Below are 21,012 nucleotides of genomic sequence, written 5' to 3'. Positions count from 1 at the left end.
GCGCGAAAGGCGGCGCTTATTAACTGTGTTGACTGGTAGCTAGAGTGGGTATACGGCTTCCAGTCGCTAAACTAGAATTCATGGGCTTCGTTTCGGCAGCTGGATAGTGAAGCTCAAAAAATTGCTTTCCCGGACGTAGATCACCTAGCTGATCACTACCGCCAGTCTCACGCAGTCGGCTTTTCGAGTGAGGCAGCCGTGATCATGGCAGCTAGCTCAGTTAGCAGAGGATGGGCATGAGTGCAGGCCTTCAACATGAATAAATTTACCGGAGGACGACGCTTGCACGAAAGGCACGCGGGTACAATGAGACCTCACATATCACACATCAGCTGCCAAGTTTACTATCCAGGGACCTAGCTGACGTAGCTTATGACAGTATGGCTACGGATAGGTGGAATCCGAATTTAAAATGGTGCACGCTTTGACTGTGGTGCGAGCGTGCTCCTTGTGCCAGTATATTTCGCGGCTCGATGTACTGACTGAGAATATTCTTGTACGGCAGAAATGACCTCTTTATGCGCACAATATTACTGCCCGCGTCACCACTGGCTTCGCTGGTCACCTCCAGGACAGCTTATAGGCTGGCCATGGCGCGTTGGCCTCTTGCAATTGTGGCCCCCGGGCATCGGATGTTCCCGGCGAAATATGAGATGCTGCTCCGTGGTTGCTCACCAAGTGCAGGCGGTTTAGGTATGGCCCCCGATTCCGACGAAGCTTTGCCACTATGCTGCCCATGCATTACGGTACATTGCCGGTACTTGAATTTGATTAATCGATCATTTAGTCAGCCTAGCTGACAGCATTAAAAGGAAAGAGTCTGCAATAACGTGCGAGTGTTTTAGCTCGGCTCCAGCTGCTGCTGCGACTGCAATTAAAAATAGTTGACGCGATAGCATTGCCCTCTAAAAGTTATGCGTTGTTGCTAAGTGTCGGCCTTATTTAGTAGCTAAGTAGCAAGGCTAAATAACAGTGTCAAGAAGCAGGGCTAAGCAGTAGAGCTAAGTAGATCGCTAAGTGGTTGGGCTGAGTATAGTAAGGCTAAGTAGTAGCTAATCAGTAGTCCGAAGTAGTATATTTAAGTATTAGTGCACTTAATACCGCCTAATAGTAGTGCCACTTAGCGATCTTAATTTCACATGAAAGAGAGAGAGAGAGAGAGAATAATTTATTCGCAGCTTTTTCAGCCTTAAAGTTGGTAACGGGTTTGCCGCGCACGAGGGCTGCCCCAAGGCGAGGCAACCACTCCATGAGCTTACTTGTGGGTAGGGTAATGTGGTGATTGGTTTCAATTGACTGTTACTGTAATATAATGTGTGGTTACTGTGCACTCTAAGGTGTGGGGCGGTCACATAAGTCCTCTAAACCATATCGCACTGAACAACACTCATCAGTGGTACAAAGGTAGCGCGCTCGGCTTGCAGCCGATCGAAGGGGCACAAGTATAGATCACCGTTCGGCTTTTTCTTTTCAGCAAGAGTGTTTTCATTTCCTAAAAGACACTTCGTAACGACGGTTCAATGACTTCATGGCTAGTCTAATTATCAGTGTGTTGACTAATCAAGGGTTTTATTGCGACTGTAGGGTTTTCGGCGAACGCGCGCTCAAGCGCTATCTGGTTAAAAGTCTAGGTGCGGCGGCTGGCGACATCATTGTCAGTAACTCACTCCGATGTTTACCGCCGAGGGCGCGCACGTCATTACGAGCGCAGGGTGGCCAAGGCAGAATCGCTGCCCTTCGATGCCGGCTCCGTGGCTCTGGTGGTGACGGTGAACGCGCTGCACTGGTTCCACTGGGACTCCTTCTTCGCCGAAGTGCGTCGGGTGCTGGTGGCTGGCGGCGTGTTCTGCCCGTCGCTCTACCGGCTGCGCACCATCGCCGAACCTGGCCTTCAGAACTGCCTAGAGGAGGTGCTGCACTTACCCATTAACGCCCAATGGAGACGTCTATTAGAGTCTCAGCAGTGTTGTTTTCTCTTTGTAGGGTTGCCACATGCACTTTGTAGTGCCAATTCGATGAGCTGGCGCTAAAACCAAGAACTCGGTGTCGAATCACGGTCGCAACGAGAGCTGATCGGCTGCAGCCTCTGCTTCACACAAATTATACACAGCCATCCACACGACCATAACATATCCTTCATCACTGTTAGAAATGATCTACTGCACAACACACTTACTGAGATTAGGATAGCTGATGCATATCGCTAAAATTAGACAGTCGATGGTATAGGAAGGCTTTTTTTTTTTTTTTTTTTTTTTTTCAGACACGAAATCTAATATTGGGCGGCTGATCGGCTGTCTTTTTTCTTTTCAGCGTTATGTATTCATGCGCAGTGCAACCTCTTCTGACCTAATACATTTATCCGCACACTGCTGTCATGGGGAACGCCTTGATATCAAGATGTTCTGTTTCGAGAAGCTGAGTGTTTTGGGGTAGCAAACACGCAGATACTCCGTGTTGCTCTTCGCGAGCGTCACCTGCATTACTGCTTTGTCGTGCACTCTGCCTTTGCGCCCATGTTTGGGTGGAACGTCGCTCTCTCATCTCTTTGGCCGCTGCTCCCTTTGCCAGTTTGCTGTGCGTGTCGATTCTCCGCGTTCTGCTGCTCTAATGGCCGGTACTTTGAACGACGGCCCCCTTTGCGCTTGCGAGCGACTTCATCAACGTTGGCCTGACATTCGTTTCGGTAGCGTGGCAGGTGGATCCCAACAAGTGTACATCCTTTCACAACGAAAGGTAAGGGCGATCTGGGCCAGTCGGAATTATGTGAACAGCATGATTATGTTCGTTCCACAACCTTATAGCGTTGTCGACAGGCACGTTGAAAGAACATGTAGTGTACGCCATCCTGATCGACCCATGTCGCCCTTACCTTTCAGAGTGCAGCAAACAGTTTGCAAAACGAAGTGTATGTTTCACATGTTCTACTATGACTGCAGCGACATAATTAAGCATGTTACAAGCAGCGCGACCGCGACCTGATTCCTGACCGTTGAGGTCGACAAACCCTTCTCCATTTTGCGTCGCTATCGTCGCTCTCTCTGCGGTAACATTTGCTGCTTTTCTTTTCAGTCTGAATGCCTCGTTATTTTAAAGCCCCGCGAACCTTGATATGTAGCCACTCCACCCACCCACTATCCTCTCCTTCTTCGTAGCATCTTCTAGTGATTAAGCTGTCAGGCTCCCTCTTCAGGCTCCCCCCTCTGTCTTCTTTACCGCCAGCGAAACATATCAGTTGAACCAGAGAACCGCGGTTCCATCCATGTTGCTGCGGCCGCATGTTTAGATATCAGTGGAAATTAAATATTCTTAAGGGGTCGATATTACACAGGAGCCCCGCAACACGGCGCCCCTTATACTCTAACTTGCCCTACCGCCATACCACCAACGTGAATTATTCTTTCACACGAAATGTATAAACTGGTCTCCTTGCCAAACGCGCTATAAGACTCTTCGCTATTGTGAACATCGCATTTTTTTATGGAGGAGGGAAGATGATAGGATTACTGTTCTTGACGGCAGGGAGTAATATACAGCTAGAGAGAGTGTTAAAAAAGAAACGCACGGATTGTATTCGAGATGAGTTTACTTTAGTGCTGCATCGGGCAGCTTAAAAAGCAAACGAAGAAATCATTCCTCCGCTTTAGACGTACTTACAAAATGGTCTTTGGACCTTTCTGCTTGCCTCCTGCTCAGATGTTCTCGATCGTGCTGACTTTACTGGGACTTTCTGTCATTCACTGCCGCGCAGTTCGCTGCTACGAACTGATGCATATATGATGGAATTATAACAATGCCGAGTGCGGCAGCACTGGAGAGAAGTAAGGACCAAGATATACATTTGCTTTGTGAGCTTGCAGCTCACGGCGTTTTGAAAATGTTTAATTTTCTTTTTTGTGTATTCCTGAAGTTTCGGTACAGAGAGTTCGAAGGCTATCTGACCGCCCAGCATGATTTCTGGACATACGGCTACGAGCGCACTGATTTGCCCAAGTGGCCCTTCAAGGATGTCCGCACGTAAGTTGGCACGGTACGTTCTCGGAACTAAGTGACGAAAAGAAAGGCAATTTTTGTGTAAGCAACGGAGAATTTCGAACTCTGCACTTGCCGGCAGGTAGTGGTAAGGTGTTTACAGCTCACTTCGTCGAGAGAGTGTAATGGTTTTCCTGTGAAAAACGTGGGTACAAGGGCTCGAAACAGTAGAGAGATTGAAGGCGTGTTATTATGGCGAAAGCCTTTAATGGCTCATGCTGTCGTGGACAAAATGTGTCCCGGTTTTGCGGCGGCTCTAATTGGCCGAGGCGGGATGACATCATAGAGTTCTCGACAAATCACAGAGCGTCACCACAGTATGCGCGAATTCGTGCCTTATATGGCAATATGCCAATCAATGACCAATTACTATTATTAATTATTTAGTACTAAGAACTAATAAGGTATTCATTAATTAGTTAATTAGTTAATAAATAATTAAATACCTGCTGAATAATTTAATAATTATTAATTAGTACAAGTTGCGTAGCAGAATGTGGCACTCAGGCTTTCGCCTTTCACTACTTTAGTCGCTAAAGTCCCTCTAAGTTTTTGTTATTCGCGATTAGCTAGCTGTTCTCTCTAAGCAAACTAGTATGAATTATTAAGTTAACCGCCGCATGGGAAAATCGAAATCAGCAGTTACTGCGCATTTCGCACTTAATATCGCATAGAAAGCGCTTTCAGATAGGCCATGCTTCTATTAACGATGTAGTCGAGCAGTGAATACGATACGCAGGGACAGCCAGAGGTGTACGACGTTAGCTGCTAAGCGTTAACGTCTCTGATAATTGCTTCATTTTGTTTCTCAGCGGCATAATTAAGCGGCAAATGGCAGACTAGACTGAATGAACCAGAGAGTCAATGTTTACGGATGGAGTTGTCCCTCGTACACGATATTGCTTGTTCTTCAGATAAAGTGGTTTATGTTTACTGCGTATTTCTCCATTTCATTTGTTGTCTGTCTACCACGTGATTTGTGATTAGAAACAAATCATTGTTTAAAATTAACAGTAAAGTGATCGCATAGATCAAAGCATGCCTTCATCTAAGAAAAGAAAGGGCTGTGGTCAGTGGTGTAATCTCGGAACAAGTTGCTATCACTTCAGGTGTCCCGCAAAGGTCAATTTTAGGACCACTTTTGTTAGCAATTTTCGTAAATGACATTTGCGGTGGTATGTCGTCTACACTGATACTATTCGCTGATGGTTGTGTTTTATACCGAACTGTTGCTAATCCTGCTCACCGTGACGCTCTACAGAGTGACCTTTACAAAATGGTGTCTGGTGTGATAATTGGGGCATGACGATTAATATTTGGAAAAGTGCCAAAAAAGGTCGCCTTATAATTTTGTTTATAGTATTAATTCAGGACACATTTGTTGTTTGTCACTGACTATAAATATCTTGGTGTTTTTAACTAGTGAACTGTGTTGGAATAGGCACATTAATTACATCATTGCGGAAGGAGGTCGTGTTCTGGGTTCCCTACGCAGGAATGCCAAGTGTTTTCCTTTAAAAATTAAAGAATTGTTATACATAACTAATGTAAGGCCTAGAGTATGCGGGTACAGTGTGGGATCCTAAAACTAAAAATGATGTTGGTAAATTAGATAAGGTAGAAAACCTAGCTGTCCGTTTTGTTTTAAAAAATTACAGCCGGAATTTCAGTGTGCCAACCGCGCAGAAACAGTTAGGATGGGTTTCACTACAGAAACTTAGAACTTAAGCTGAAATTCTTCCATAACGTATTGCATTCTAAGACAGTATTGACCCTGACTGTTATTTATTGCAGCCAGACCATATATCAGCAAAAAGGTACCACACTTACAAAGTGTGGTACCTTTTTGCCTGAGTTGCTTATGCGCCAAAAACCCCAATACAATACAATACAATACAATACAATACAATACAATACAATACAATACTTACGAAGTAAGTATTGTATTGAAGAACAAACTTACTAAAAACGTCACTGTTTTCAAAGACAATGAAATAAACTGTCCCGAGAAGTCGTTTTATCAAAATATAATGAAATGTTTGCCGCACGTACTGCTTTGAGACGTGTGCTTGTGTTTGACTGTATGAAATTATGCTGCATTATACTTTCTGTGTTATGGTTTTTTTTTTCTGCCAGCATGTAGCACTGTTAATCTCACTCGTTGCACCCACCACCGAAGCGGTGGCGGGTGCAACGACGGCCTACAACAGGACTTTTTAACCCCAGGTTGTTGAAATTACTCCGGAGCCCTCCGCTTCGGCACCAATTTCTCTCTTTCAGCTTTCACTCCCACCTTCCTCCCTTCCTCTAAGGCGTGGTTCAGCTGTCCACAGAACAAGTATGACAGATGCTGAGCCTTTTTCTTCCCGTGAACCAATTATTAAACGCAGAGGCAGCCCTGGGTTGTGCGATGTCCGCCCACGTTAAATGCCCAGAGGTGCCCAAATTAATCCGCAGCCTCACATTACGGGACCTATTTTTCTCTCCGCTTTCACTCCCACCTTCCTTCTCTCAATCCTGGCAGATACATGCGCCTTTCCTTTCTTATAAACCAATGTACAATATACAAGAAAAATATATGAAAACATGATTTTGACCTGTGTAATCATCATCGTCATCAGCCGGATTATAACCCACTGCAGGGCGTAGTCCTCTCCCATATCCCTCCAATTAATCAGACAGGTGTAGGTGACAATAAATCCGTGGCCTCCGCTCGAAAGTATAAGGCTCCTTCCTTTCCCCAAAACCTAATTTGCATAAAAATTATTTCCCGACCGCGGACTTTGATGGAAGGGAAACGATGAGGCGTCCGTGTGCTGTGCGATGTCAGCGCACGTGAACGATCCCCAGGTGGTCGAAATTACTCCGCAGCCCTCCACCACGACTCCTCTTTCTCTTTTTCCACTTTCACTCCCACCTTCCTCTCTTCCCTTAAGGCGCTGTTCAGGTGTTCACAGAAAGGCGAAACGAAGAGGCGTCGTGTGCTGTGCGATGTCAGCGCACGTTAAAGATCCCCAGGTGGTCGAAATTACTCCGTAGCCCTCCACTATGGCTCCTCTTTCTCTCTATCCACTTTCACTCCCATCTTCCTCCCTTCCCTTACGGCGCGGTTGCGGTGTCCACAGAAATCAAGTGAGACAGTTACCGCGCCTTTCCCTTCCTATAAATAAATCAGTTTTTTCACAGAAACAGTGGTAAGACGCCCGACTACTGTGCCGGAGTACCTGCGTTCGAACCCGACCTGGGCGGCTGCGTTTCGATGGGGGCGAAACGAAGAGGCGTCGTGTGCTGTGCGATGTCAGCGCACGTTAAAGATCCCCAGGTGGTCGAAATTACTCCGTAGCCCTCCAATACGGCTCCTCTTTCTCTCTTTCCACTTTCACTCCCATCTTCCTCCCTTCCCTTATGGCGTGGTTGCGGTGTTCACAGAAAAACAAGTGAGACATTTACCGCGCCTTTCCCTTCCTATAAATAAATCAGTTTAAAAATCAGTTCACAGAAACAAGTGTGACAGATACTGCGCCTTTCCCTTCCTGTGAACCAATTATTCCTATAATAAAATTAAGGTGTCGACTTGACAGATACTGCGCCTGTCCTTTCCTGTGAACCAATTATTATTATTATTATTATTATTATTATTATTATTATTATAAATATGAAAAAGACCGTGGATTGAGCCCCGCTGGGGTGGTGCAGTGGTAAGACGCCCGACTACTGTGCCGGAGCTCCCGGGTTCGAACCCGACCACGGCGGCTGCGTTTCGGTGGAGGCGAAAACGAAGTGGCGTCCGTGTGGTGTGCGATGTCAGCGCACGTTAAAGATCCCCAGGTGGTCGAAATTTCTCCGCAGCCCTCCACTACGGCTTCCCGCTCTCTCTATCCACTTTAAATCCCACCGTCCTCGCTTCCCTTACGGCGCGGTCCGGGTGTCCACTGAGCAAGTGTGACAGATACTACGCCTTTCCCTTCCTGTGAACCAATTATTATATATTCGAACTATCATTAGCTTCAAGCCGTGCTTAACCCCCCCCCCCCTTTTTTTTTGTTTTGGCACTAGAGTGGAGTGTTGTTCTTAATCATGCTATCTGTTTTAGTTTCCACATTTGGGAGAGCAAGTATAAAAGACACCGATGCGTACTATTATATCGAGGCGCGTTTATAAAAAGTGTATGCCCTCCGTTGCTCTTAATACGGGGCGGAATGACTGGCACCCAATTACATGTGGTTTTCGATGACATATTCTTTCGTTTTCTTTCCAGGAAAGATTTCGATGTGATCGAAAAAACAACGCTGTCATCCGTAGTGGAGCTGGTGAAGACATGGAGTTTCGCAATACGCATGGAGGAGAAGGAGCCGCTGCGCGCCAAACAGGCCCTGGTGAGGCTCGAGGCCAGGCGAGTGCGCCTTTCAGTTCGTGGTGTCTTCAGGAAATGATTAACCCGGCACTGTCAAGGACGCGAAAAAAAAAAAGAAAAAAAAAAAGGGGGACTTCAAGAGTAAATGAAAGTGCTCACGAAGCGCATTGCAGAAAAACCTGTCCGCTTTCCAGGGTGTTCAAGGTGCTTGTAGCTGCACTTGACCTAATGTACACCTCCCCTGCCGCATTTGTCCATTCTGCCGCAGCAATCGCTCGTGCTATTATGGTTGCTGCGACGTGCCTATATTATATTCAGGCCGACAATGTGATAAGAGTGCGGACCGCGCATTCGACGTAGCCGGAGGAAGATGCGGTTTATGCATGCGCTTTTATGGCAGAGTTGCACGGGAAAACAAACATTTCGCCAGATTTCGTTTAAGTTCGCCTCCTTGTTCTTCCTCTGTTGTAGCCACGGTACGCTGACAATGGGGTTTACAAGCAGTTCATGCTCAACAGACTGGCAGTTTAGGTCAGATGTTGGCAGCTGCTATTGTGTAGCGGGCTGGGCATTTTTAAAGCGAATGCTTTACTGCACCATGTTTTGCGAGTTTCGCCGACTTAGTCGCTTTGGCATCCAGCCGCCTTCAGCCGCTCCGGAACCGCGCTGGCTCGACCGTGTGATTAATCATGTCACTTGCCGCGGTGGTTCCCCGATAGCGCGCGCGCGCTTTCCGCCACCGCAGCTGGAGCCGCTGCACATGCGCTCTCCCGCTGTCAGTTCGCGTGACTAGTCGCGTGCTTAGCCGTGGTTTGAGGAGGAGCGCACCGCTGCCTAGGCTGTACGCGTTTCGCCATGGTGCCCCGCCGGGGTGGTGCAGTGGTAAGACGCCCTACTATTGGTGCCGGTACCCGGGTTCGAACCCGACCTCGGCGGCTGCGTTTCGATGGAGGCGAAACGAAGAGGCGTCCGTGTGCTGTGCGATGTTAGCGCACGCTAAAGATTCCCCAGGTGGTCGAAATTACTCCGTAGCCCTCCACTACGGCTCCTCTTTCTCTCTTTCCACTTTCACTCCCACCTTCCTCCCTTTCCTTGCGGCGCGGTTAAGGTGTCCACAGAAAACAAGTGAGACAGTTACCACGCCTTTCCCTTCCTATAAAGCAATCATTCGTTTCGCCAGGATGCGAGCCAAGTTGGGCATCTTAGAACTTTACGCAGAGGAGCTTTTGAATTGAACCCTATGACTGGTGAAGATTGAATACATTGCATCATACTACAATGACCACAAGGCAACCTTTGCAGCGATTACCATAGTATATTTTAAGCGGCAGGCGAAAATAAATCAAACGAAGACAAACGTAACTAAATATTTCGCTTTGTATAACTAGGTTTAGAGTGAGTGAGTGAGTGAGTGAGTGAACTTTATTAATTGCTCGGAGATCTTTTTCTTCGCCTCTTCAACCGAGGCTGACGAGCGGTTGGCGCCCCCAGTCCAGGGCACCACTGGCTTTCGCCAGTTTGCGAGCTCTTGTGACCAGGTAGAGCTGAGCCTCCGGGTCAGAGCTGGCCAGCAAAGCCTCCCACTGTCTTTCATTTGGGTTTTCAATTTTTTGCAGTTGATGTGAGCTGCATTCCCATGTTATCTGGTACAGGGTAGGGGTCTTCCCGCACCACGGGCACTCGTCTCTGAATGTCGTGGGATGCATCATGTGTAATATGTGTAAATTAATGAAGGTGCCCGTCTGTAGCCGCCTCAGATCTATGGCCTCCTCGTTGCTGAGCTTTTTATGCGGCTCCGGATATACTTTCCGCAAGCCTCTGTAGTGTTGTAGTATTGTGGTGTAGTCAGGGTCAAGCGGAATCAGGTCCTCTGTCCCGAGACTGTTGGGCGCACGGTAGGTTGCATGTCCTCGTGCTAGCCTGTCTGCGTACAAATTCCCCGTGATCTCTGCATGCCCCGGAATCCACACTAGTGTTTGAGTGTATTGTTTTGTTGGCTCGCTTGTGGAAGAAAGGATTTGGTGCGCTACCTTAGATAATTTACCCCGTTGAAAATTTCTGCATGCGGATTGAGAGTCTGACAGTATCGTGAGACTCTCTCCCGTTTCTCTTCCTTGCCTAATGGCCATTGCGATAGCCACTTCCTCTGCCTCCGTGACTGTACAGTTTTGGATCGAGGCGCTAACTACCTCCCGGCCTTCGCAGTCTGTGACCGTGGCTATCGCCCTCTTTGCGTTGGTTTCGTATAAGGCTGCGTCGGTGAACCTTGACGTGTCTTGTTGGCCGAATGTTTTTTCATAATACTCTGCCCTTGCCTGCCTTCTTCCCGGGTGTAGGCGGAGGTCTATGTTTCTTGGTATGGGCCGAACTCGGTACCAATTTCTGACTTCCCGCGATACCTCTCTTGTCTTGTTATAAGCCTGTAGGTGTGTGCTATATCCCAGTCTTTCCAACACCCGTCTTCCCGTCCTCGTTTGTAGAAGTCTGTTTAGCTGTGACTTGATTTGGGCTTCTGCTAATTCTTGTATTGTATTGTGCAGACCCAGAGCTGCTAGTTTGTGGTTCGGTGTGTTCTTGGGGAGCTTGAGTGCGGTCTTGATAGCCATTTTGATGATGGCGTCCGCTCTGTCTTCCTCTCTTTTGGTCATATTGAAGTAGGGTAGAGCATACGCTACTCTGCTAATAACGAGGCTCCGGACCAGTTTGAGTGTGTCGGGCTCCTTCATCCCCATCTTTTTGCTGGTCACCCGTGCTATCATTCGGGCGACCTGCTGGGTCGAGGTCTTGAGCAGATTGTGTGTGTTGACACCTTTGATTCGATTGGAGCCACATCCCCAGGATCCTCACGGTTGTCTTTTCGGGTACTGTCTTCCCTTGCAGCCGGATCTCGAGCTTGTGGCCTTGATCTGTGGGAGTAGAGCGGTTGCCCTTGCCTCGCCAGAATCTGATCAGTTCTGATTTTCTTGATGAGCACTCCAAGCCCCTTTGCTTTAGATATTCTTCGATGACAGATGCTGCTTCTTGCAATTTCGCTTCCTTCTCCCCGAGTGATCCTGTGGTCGTCCAGATGGTGACGTCATCAGCATACATAGCGTGCTGTATGCCCTCCACCTTCTCGAGGCGCCTGGCCAGGCCAATCATTGCCACGTTGAACAGCGTGGGCGAAATGACTGCTCCTTGAGGTGTCCCTTTGTTGGGCGGGGAGAAGGTCTCTGTTTCTATACTGCCAATCTTGATTTCGGCCGTCCGGTTACTCAGAAAGCTCCTAACGTACTCGTAGACTCTGGTTCCACAATTCGTGTCTGCCAGACCATCTAAGATCGCCTTGTGACTAACATTATCAAATGCACCTTTAATGTCCACTGCCAAAACTACGTGTTCTGCCGAGCGTGGGATACCTGTCAAGACCTCTTCTTTAATCTGCAGGAGAACGTCCTGGGCTGATAGCTTTTCTCTGAAGCCAAACATGGTGTCCGGCATCTGAGCGCTATCCTCTAAGTAATTTTTCAGTCTATTATTGACAACCCTCTCGAAAATCTTTCCCAGGCACGAAGTTAAAGAAATGGGCCGCAAATTCTCTATTGCCAATTTTTTCCCGGGTTTCTGGATCATGATGACCACCGAGTGTTTCCACTGCGCTGGCACCGTTCCTGCTTCCCAATGCTTGTTCATGAAATGCGCCAGTGCCTTGATATTGCTGTTGCTCATGTTCCGAATTATGCCATTAGTGATCTTGCCGTCACCAGCCGCTGTGTTTCGAGTGGCACTTGCTATTGCCGTCCGGACTTCTTCCTCCGTGATCGGCTCGTCCAATTTCGGATTTGGGTCTCCTTTGTAATCTTCTGCGTATGGATATAGATCCTCTAGGTCTACTCCGTAGCATTTGTCATGGACGGCCTTGATCACATCTTCCTTCGTGCCTGGGAATGTGTGTAGCAACCGCTGCAGCGACTTCTGCCCCTCTCGCTTGGTTTTGGTGGGGTCCATGATGGCTTTTAGAATTCGCCATGTCTTGGAAGTGCTGAGTGTCCCCTGCAGAGAGTCGCAGAATTTGCCCCAGTTGGCTCTCGTCAGTTGTTCAGCGTACTCCGCCGCCTTCTTTGTGATCTCCACGATTTTCATCCTAAGCTTTCGATTGTGCCTCTGTTTCTTCCATCTTCTTAACAGTCCCCTCCTCGCTTCCCACAGGTGGAGTAGATGGGCGTCTATTTCTGGTGTCTCATTGTTGCGTGTCAGCTCTTGCGTAAATCTCTGCTTGTTTTTCCGCAGCGCCCCGCACCAGCTATCAAGATCCTCAATCTCGCCTTGGTCCTCCTCCTGCGCTTCTCTGAACTTGTGCCCGTTGGTAATCCTGGCTGCGCCAACCTGACGCCTGATCTTGTAGGTGTGGATGGTCGTGCTCACTATATAGTGATCACTGCCCAGATCGTTAAGCGTGTTTATCCACTCAACATCGCCACAGTTCTTGACCATCGTAAGGTCCGGGGTAGTGTCCTTGCTCACACTGTTGCCCGTTCTCGTGGGCACTCCCGGGTCCGTTACCAGTGTTAATTCATGTCTGTCGATTAGCTCTCTAATAATGCGGCCTCTCTTGTCCTGTCGCGTGTATCCCCAGGCCAGGTCTTTTGCATTAAAGTCGCCTAATATAACTAGCTGATTTCCTCTTACCAAGTTTAATGTTTCTCCGAGAAGCCTGTCGAAGTCGATCTTTCGTTGGGAAGGGGGGCTGTATACATTTAGGATAAAAGTGCCCTGTTTTTTGTCACTCTTTTGGACCACCTCCACAAGGATATGGGGTGTTTCAATCCCTTTAAATTGGTCATGCCGAATTGTTGTAATGGTCTTCTCCACCATTGTCGCCACCTTCCAGCTCTCGTCATCGGCAGCAAAGACCTCGTACCCGCTAATTGAAGGGGAACTGCCAACCTCCTGTAGGGCTATCACAGGCGGTGGTTCCGCTTGTGAGGCCAGCAGCTGTGACAGCATCCCTTTCTTGCGTCTGATGCTTCTACAATTCCACTGCCAAATCTCTAGGCGGTCTTGCTTCGCCTTCTGGTGTCTAGTCATGATCGGTCTCAGATTGCAAGCTGGTCAGTCCGGGCCTGTGATATGGCTTCTCAGCCCTTTCTCTTACTGTGGTGGCTGTTGTTTGCTTCCTAATCAGTTTGGTCATCTCGATTTGCATCGCCTGAAACTTTTGCTCTATATAGCCTGTGACTTGTTCCATGGCTTTCTTTGTGATTTGCTCAATGATGTGTGGGAGCAGCTGTGCTAGCTTTTCCTCTACTATTCTTCCTACATCTTCGGCAGTCAAAGGGGGTGTCTGATTAACCGATGATGTGGATTTTTCGTACTTGTTTTGTGTAATGTTAATTTGGTTCTGCATCTGATCTAATCGTTGCTTAATCATTGCGTTCTCCTTTCTTATTCCTTTTAGCTCGGCTAGAATTTCTGTTCTTTCCTCATCTAGCTGTTTTTGGGAGGGCAATGCTGGCCAGCTCACCTGATCAAGGTCTTTTTTCTTCTCTTCTTTCTTCTTCTCCCAGGCGCCTGGCTTGCTTTTCTTCGCTGGCTTCTTGGGTTCCGCGTTGGCCTCCGACCTGGACTGGGACCTGGACCGCTCACGCGATGTTTCCTCCTCCCCGTCCGAACTGAACCACCTCTGATGCTTCTTCATGATGCCACTCGTTTCTGGGCGGCTCTGACGTCACTTTGGATGTCCCTTTGTCTTCTTTGTGATCTCCTTGAGCTTGCTTCGGCAGCCGGTGGCTCCAATCTCATGTGCTCCTCCACAGAGAGCGCATTGGGGTTCGCACTCGTGACTTTCCTCCGGATCTTGCTTGTTGCATCTTCTGCATGCCCTGATAGACGGGTTCGGGCATACGTCTGTTCGGTGTCCTGGCTTTCGGCAGGTGTAGCAAAATTGCTTCGTTGGCTTGTACGGATCGCATGGGATCTCTCCCCCATAGTAGTACACCCACTTCGGTACGATTGGACTTCAGCAATGTTTTTAAGTTATCGTAGTGTAACATCGTAGGGAGCGGCCGGTCCGTGGTCTGGAGGCAATGTGTTGTTAAAGCTGACATTCACTGACGTTTCTAGCCTACCGGCACAGACTGTGGTCATTTCTATCCACGGATCCAAATTGTGACTGTCATTGGTTCTTGTTGAGTTGTCTACCGAAAGTGAGACACTTACTGCGCCATCCCTTTCGTCGTAACAAATTATCGTAAACTACGTGGGAGCCACCCTGGTCGCAAACGACAGTTATTGAAGAGAGTTGTCGGATATTTGGAACCTGCTACCACGATACACCTAATCGAGAGCTTCTGATTATCGATATCTGTCGGGTGTCACAGGGCTGCTTATCATGTCAGCTTAAGTGCCACTTGCTCAGGTCAGCTTTTCTAGGCAGTACTAAAGGCGCGCATACATTTCCCGTAGCCTAATTTGGGGTGCAATGCACTTCCATATATCATTAAATCTAAATAAGGTTGCGACAGCATATTTTTTAGGTGGAGCTCGTGAGGGGCGCAACTTGCCGACGTACAAGCCCTTGCGGTATAGTAATCGTTGTGGAAAGTGCCAGTAGTCCTGGCGGTACAACATGCCTTCAATAACTGACGGTCTATAACTTGAAATTGATAAGTAACACAGCCGCGACCCAGGAAAAAGGCGCCGAAGGTTGCCATAGACTAGGTAAAAAGCAAGGAAATAGGGTGCACCCTGTAATTTTGAAACTGTTTGACTTCCATGAAAAAATGTCAATATTGCAATCTTGTCATAAACTCAGACTCCGGAATGCCAATAGCTGAGGACTATTCAAAGCGGGTTCGGGAAATACGTAAGCAAATGTGGAAAAGGTGCGAATAAGAAAGAGCAAACGGAGCCAAGCCAAAGCTAATCTTCGATAAACTAAGCGTTGACAGCGTCCTATTTGGTTGGGATGAAACGACAGGGTCGCGTTTAAAGCTTTAAGAAGCGAACAAAAACAAACTGACGTCGGACGAAGAGACCTCGCGCCCTGAAAATATTAAATATAAATTGTATTTGTCAACAAGACTGCTGAGTTGGAGGCTCTGCTGCTTTTGCACGACCCATATATATAGCGGTCTTGACCGAGACTTGGCTTAACGACACAGTGCATGACACTGGGTGTGTTGCTGTTGGCTACAGTGCGTACAGAAAAGACCGTGACGGTAGAGGAGGAGGTGTTTGCATTCTTTTTAAATCACCTTTGTGAATATTTTCAATGCCTGATGTACCTGATGTAGTGTGTATTTTGTACAACGTACCATGCAAATGTTAGATATGTTATTGCAGCAATATACAGGCCTCCTAGCTCTACCATATAGAATCTAAGCAATATGTGTGTAGAAATGTAAAACCTGGTGAACAAATTATATTATCACGAGATTTTAATTTGCCTAATATAGAACGGGCAACATTCTCGCTTAAGAAGCATATGACCCTTTTGGGGAACTGAAGTTTGGCATCGCCTTTTCCTTTCACGTGTTTCAAGTTGTGGAATAAAACACGCGAATTCAAGGAAAATCTCAGTCTGTACTTGACCTTTTTTTACAGCGGTTCTATTATTGACAAAACAAACTGCGAAATAGTACCTGGGATATCGGACCACGAGGAAGTACTACTCACACTGTCTTGTATAATACAACTAAAAGTTTATCTTACCGAAATTTTTCTCGAGTCGATGATGTATCAGTTATTGGCACTGTTTCGCTAAACTTTGATGACTTCGCAAGTTGCACGAAAGATGGAGACTCACTTCAGTGCAGGTTTAAAAAAATAGTTGAAGAGTGCGTTGACCATCCTGATAACTAAAAAGAAATGTTTTAATAACGCTTGGATTTTTCGCGAAGCCCTGCGGCTTCAAAGGAAATTGAAACGACTAAAGAAAATGGGCCGATGTCTACTCAGCGTGTGAGCATTCAGGTCTTGGTAGTGTGTGAATGCCTATAGGCTTGATAATGAGTTATGCGAATTCACGCGCTTGATGGGCAACTTGTGATTCATATATGGGCTGCGCTTTTATTGTCTTTTCAGAATCCGATCGGGACTTGGCAAGCCTGGTGAAAGCGATCCGGAACTTAGAGTAGCCTACAGAGCATCGTACATCCTGTGCCGGAAATGATCTACTTCGATAAAAACATTTTTTTTTTTATATATAAAGTTGGTTTGGTTTGGCTCATTATTGTTTAACGTCGTAAAGCGACTCGGACTGTTACAGAAAGAAGGGAGTAAAAGCTATCTGGCAAACACGGAAAACACGAATATAAACAAAATAATTGCGCCGTTTTATTTAATGCATCCCTTCCTTTTTTTGGACTTCTGGAGGCGATAATTTTGGAAAGTATACAACAGTTGCATCTTGCCTGTACTCACCTATGGGGCTGAAACGTGGAGGCTAACCAAGAGAGTTCTACTTAAGTTGAGGACAACCCAGAGGGCTATGGAACGAAAAATGGTAGGGGTAACATTAAGAGATAGGAAGCGTGCAGAGTGGGTGAGAGAAATAACTCAAGTTACCGACATTCTAGTAGAAATTAAGAAGAAGAAATGGACATGGGCAGGACATGTAGTGCGAAGAGAGGATAACCGATGGTCGCTGAGGGTAACAAACTGGATTCCAAGGGAAGGAAAGCGTAGCAGGGGGCGGCAGAAAGTTAGGTGGGCGGATGAGATTAAGAAGTTCGCAGGGGTCAAGTGGATGCAGGTAGCACAGAACCGGGTTAAGTGGAGAAATATGGGAGAGGCCTTCGCCCTGCAGTGGGTATAATCAGGCTGATGATGATGATGATGATGATGAATTTTGGCAACGCCACAGAACCGAACGGAAATGGCTTCCTTCCGGAACGTTGCTTTACTCAGGAAGAGGACGTTGTTAGGGGGCATCTTTGGGTCAGTCATTCACTGCAACTTTGCAAGCAGCAGGTCGAGCTTAGCGAAGAGATCTGGCAGTCGGATTTATGTCAACAGCATCGATGCTGAACAGAGGCCGTCATAATTAAGAAGGCTCTAATCCATGGTCAAGCAATCTTCACACCGCCGATTATACCGCGACCATACCAAAACACGGTAGACAATAGCTCGCCATACACTTATGCGTGACAGCGGCATTATTTTTATCACCTTCTATACCCGGTTAGTACTGGTCACTGGATGTACCGTTGTGGGCAAGCGGCTTCTCCCCAACGCGACTGATCAGCCGTGCCATCGAGGACGGCTTTATTGTAAGCATGGTTTGATTTGTGGGTTTATAACGTCGAAAAGCGATTTAGGCTATGAGAGGCGCCGTAGTGAAGGGCTCCGAACATTTCGACCACCTGGGGTTCTGACATCGCACACCACACAGGCGCCTTGCTTTTCGATTCCACTGGAAAGCGGCCACCGCGGCCAGAATTCGATCCCGCATCCTTGGGCACAGTAGTCGAGCGCCTTAACCACTCAACCACCACGGCGAGGCTTTATTGTAAATGCCGCAGCCACTATTCAGCAGGCGCGCCAAGCTCGGCGCTATTCCAATTGCCTCCACAGGTGGCGGGATGTCGCATTTCCGTTTTCTGAGCCGAACACGAGTGATGGCGCCGAAAATTGGACCGATCGTCCCGGAAGTTGGGTGTTTGCCGTTCATTTCAGCGCAAAAAATCGCGGCTTCTGAGCTTTCCTTCGCAGTGCTGGACATTGCCCTCGTGGAATATCAGCTGTTATACCAAAGGAATAAGTAAGCTTAACGCGTGAAATGTGAGCATCATCTCGATAATTAAGGTAGAAGTTTTTACCCAGCGACGGGTAATTGGTTGCTTAACACATTACAGTATACGCTCTTCTCTGATTATAGACTTGCAAATGTAATTTTTCTTCCCAGTACTATGACCAAAAGGGCACCAATGAAGTGGCGATGGGGGTAAGTTCATTTTAATACCGAATTTTCATGTAACAAACAAACGCCGAGCGGTGACAGAAATCCCGACACCCGCCTCTCGATTACCGATCGGTGCGAATTGCTAGCAGCCGATATACGTCTTGTCGCGTCAAACGTTGTTGAGGATGCTTGTTGCTTTTAACCTAACTTTACTTTCACAGTCACGTTTGTACAGCTGCGCCTGCAGAAGCACTCAAAATCCCCTACCTGATATTCAGGAGCACACAGCAAGAGAGACTCAAAAAGGATAAGCGATGTTCTTAGACTACTGCAGCACGCATAACTAATAGAAAGCCCATTCATGAAACGGTAATTTGGTACTATACGAAACAGTACTTGATAGCTTCCATTGGACAGCCAGTGCAATAGGCAAGCGATCATAAGAACCAACACCGTTGGCTCAACAATCAAGAATATCCGCGTCCTCGTTTCGGCTGATCGAAGCACAACTCGGTACAGCAGTCGGCTGCCTGGAGAAGGTTTCAGCCTGCCCGTTGATGGTGAGAGCGTGGGAACTTGTAACGAGGCGGAGTGACACATATTATTTTCTTTTGACGGACTACTTCCGTACTTTTGGCTGCGTTGACAGCTATGTATGAAACGGAGTATAAGCATTGACGACAAAGCAGAGCTGATGAAGCCCCGTGCGTGCCGCCTGTAGTGGTGTCCTGTCGTGTGCTTGTGTCGTTCCATTTTAAGGCGTAGGGCCCGCTTTTCAGAAACTTCTTTTCCGAAGACTCTACTGGTATTCTCATACACCTGGCGGCATAACGCGTAGGCACTGTGGTGGAAAAAGGAACGAATGGACAAACTGCGAACCGGAAGGTGGCATCTGGAACCGAAACATCCAGGGATAGGACAAAATCTTACAAGTAGAGAAGCCTGGGATACCCTGCTGCGAAGCGCGGACCCTGCGATCCAGCACCGCACCGTCCATATGGCGGAAGAGGCCGCAACAAGCCAAGGGCTACCTGCCAGCCTCAAATCCGCGGGCGCGCGACTCCCCGTCTTCCCCGGCACGCGTGCCGGGGGCGGGGAAGAGGACGCCCATTTCCGATGGAATTAAACGTTTTACAACCAACCAACAACCATCGTGCTGATGGCCCATTTCGTGCAGTGGCAAAGGCTGACTTCCGGGACAATTGTAGACGCTTACTTGAGGTGACTTTGCTTTCTCGCGCCCGATGCGGCATGTAGCCCTTCTCGATGGCTTAGCGTGCCGAATTATCTTTATCTTCCATTAAACAACCGCTCTACGGTATTATTGTTCAAAATAAGCAAATCTGCGCCTTATACTTCTTGTCATTTTTATTTTTGTTTGCTGGCAATAAACACAATGTCTCGGCGCCAGTGTTCTCAGGTTCACAGCCCCACGAGCGCGACCAAAGGCGAAGAACGAAGAATGACTCACCTTCGAACTGAAGAAGAAGACTGGCTACTAGTTTGCGCATTGCTTCATTTCTGCTCCCAAGAATGCCGGACCTCAGATTTCTCAACTTCCTTCTATACGTTTGCACCGTAAGTGGTCACCTCGAACTACGTTTGGAGCCTCCACGCGATGCTGCTGTTGAAAACCTGTCCCCCGAAATTCATCGTTGTCCACTGCTGATTGAATCTTGATGTCCGCTCGTTTTTCATTTTTTCGACGTGTATCCACGATTAAGTGTGGATTTCCCGGCCTTGTTTGCAGCGCTATCAGTGAAACGGGTGGCACTAAACATTTCGGATAAAACCCTTCGGTCAAAGTGACTTAGGACCTTAATTGGTATTTCACTGTCACATCTGCTTTTCACTTCTGTTTTGTGTGTTAAAATTTCCCCTGACTTGATTTGTATAGCAACTTTCAATCGCCACGGAGTTACCTCTTGGTCTTTCATTCTTCCTTAATAAGATATAAGCCATCCAAAATACTCATTTCCATGAAGATAAAGCATGAATTCCCGTCAGCCATTCTATAAATCAATCAATCAATCAATCAATCAATCAATCAATCAATCAATCAATCAATCAATCAATCAATCAATCAATCAATCACTCAATCAATCAATCAATTAGCAAATTAGAGTTTTCTCTCTCCTTTGCAGGCAAGCAATATTTTTGTAACTTTGTCCTCCATCATGGTCGGGCGCAGAAACGTGAAAAGTGAGTGCGTATTACGTTGAGCTATAGGAGCTCAATAAGTTTTATTCCTTCTGGCGAAGTGCATCGACTTTTTCTGACTTCGAAGCCTCGTCATTGTAACTTAGTGTACGCGTTTATATATATTTTTCAAGTGTTCTCTTGAGTTGACTTGATGAGAATTGTTTTGTAAAGAACCATGCACGAATACTTTAAATACCGCATAAATTCCAATGTCCTTGCCTGTGGTTACAGAGTTATTTACTCTGATTTTTATAAACAGGTGAAGGCGTTGTGTTCGACACCGTCTACGGCATCACGTGTTCGCTCAACCTGGTCAGCGACGTAATCATGCTCAGTGCACTCAAAAAACCGGTGCGTACGTACATATTTTTTCACAAACACTGCATTTCACATCACGCGAGTGTTCACGAGTGTTTTTGCATTCACCTCCGTCTAAATGCAATCACTGTTGGCGGCATTCCATAAAATTTTGGTTGGGCCTAGTTGGTTCATGATTTTCCTAAAACAACTGATGAGCGCAAAACAGTAGACGATTCACTAA

At 47.2% G+C, this 21,012-nt stretch overlaps 1 protein-coding gene across 3 annotated transcripts in view; it reads left to right on the top strand.

The window, feature by feature from the left end:
- The window catches only part of LOC146197612 (putative methyltransferase DDB_G0268948), a 30,834-nt gene extending 14,254 nt beyond the window's left edge, over positions 1 to 16,580 (top strand). For all 3 annotated transcript variants that reach the window (XM_084599520.1, XM_084599521.1, XM_084599522.1), the window contains exons 4-7: positions 1,712 to 1,910; positions 3,911 to 4,017; positions 8,291 to 8,425; positions 16,451 to 16,580. In XM_084599520.1, the coding sequence (XP_084455646.1) occupies positions 1,712 to 1,910; positions 3,911 to 4,017; positions 8,291 to 8,425; positions 16,451 to 16,538 (529 nt within the window). In that variant the 3' untranslated portion in view covers positions 16,539 to 16,580. The remainder of the gene's footprint in view (positions 1 to 1,711; positions 1,911 to 3,910; positions 4,018 to 8,290; positions 8,426 to 16,450) is intronic.
- The last annotated feature ends 4,432 nt before the right edge of the window (positions 16,581 to 21,012 follow it).

This window comes from Amblyomma maculatum, chromosome 3 (genome assembly GCF_055883805.1).
Source record: "Amblyomma maculatum isolate TAMU_Amacu chromosome 3, ASM5588380v1, whole genome shotgun sequence".
Classification (NCBI taxonomy): domain Eukaryota; kingdom Metazoa; phylum Arthropoda; class Arachnida; order Ixodida; family Ixodidae; genus Amblyomma; species Amblyomma maculatum.
The sequence above is the reverse complement of the archived record's forward strand: the minus strand, read 5'-3'. Positions and strand labels throughout refer to the sequence as shown.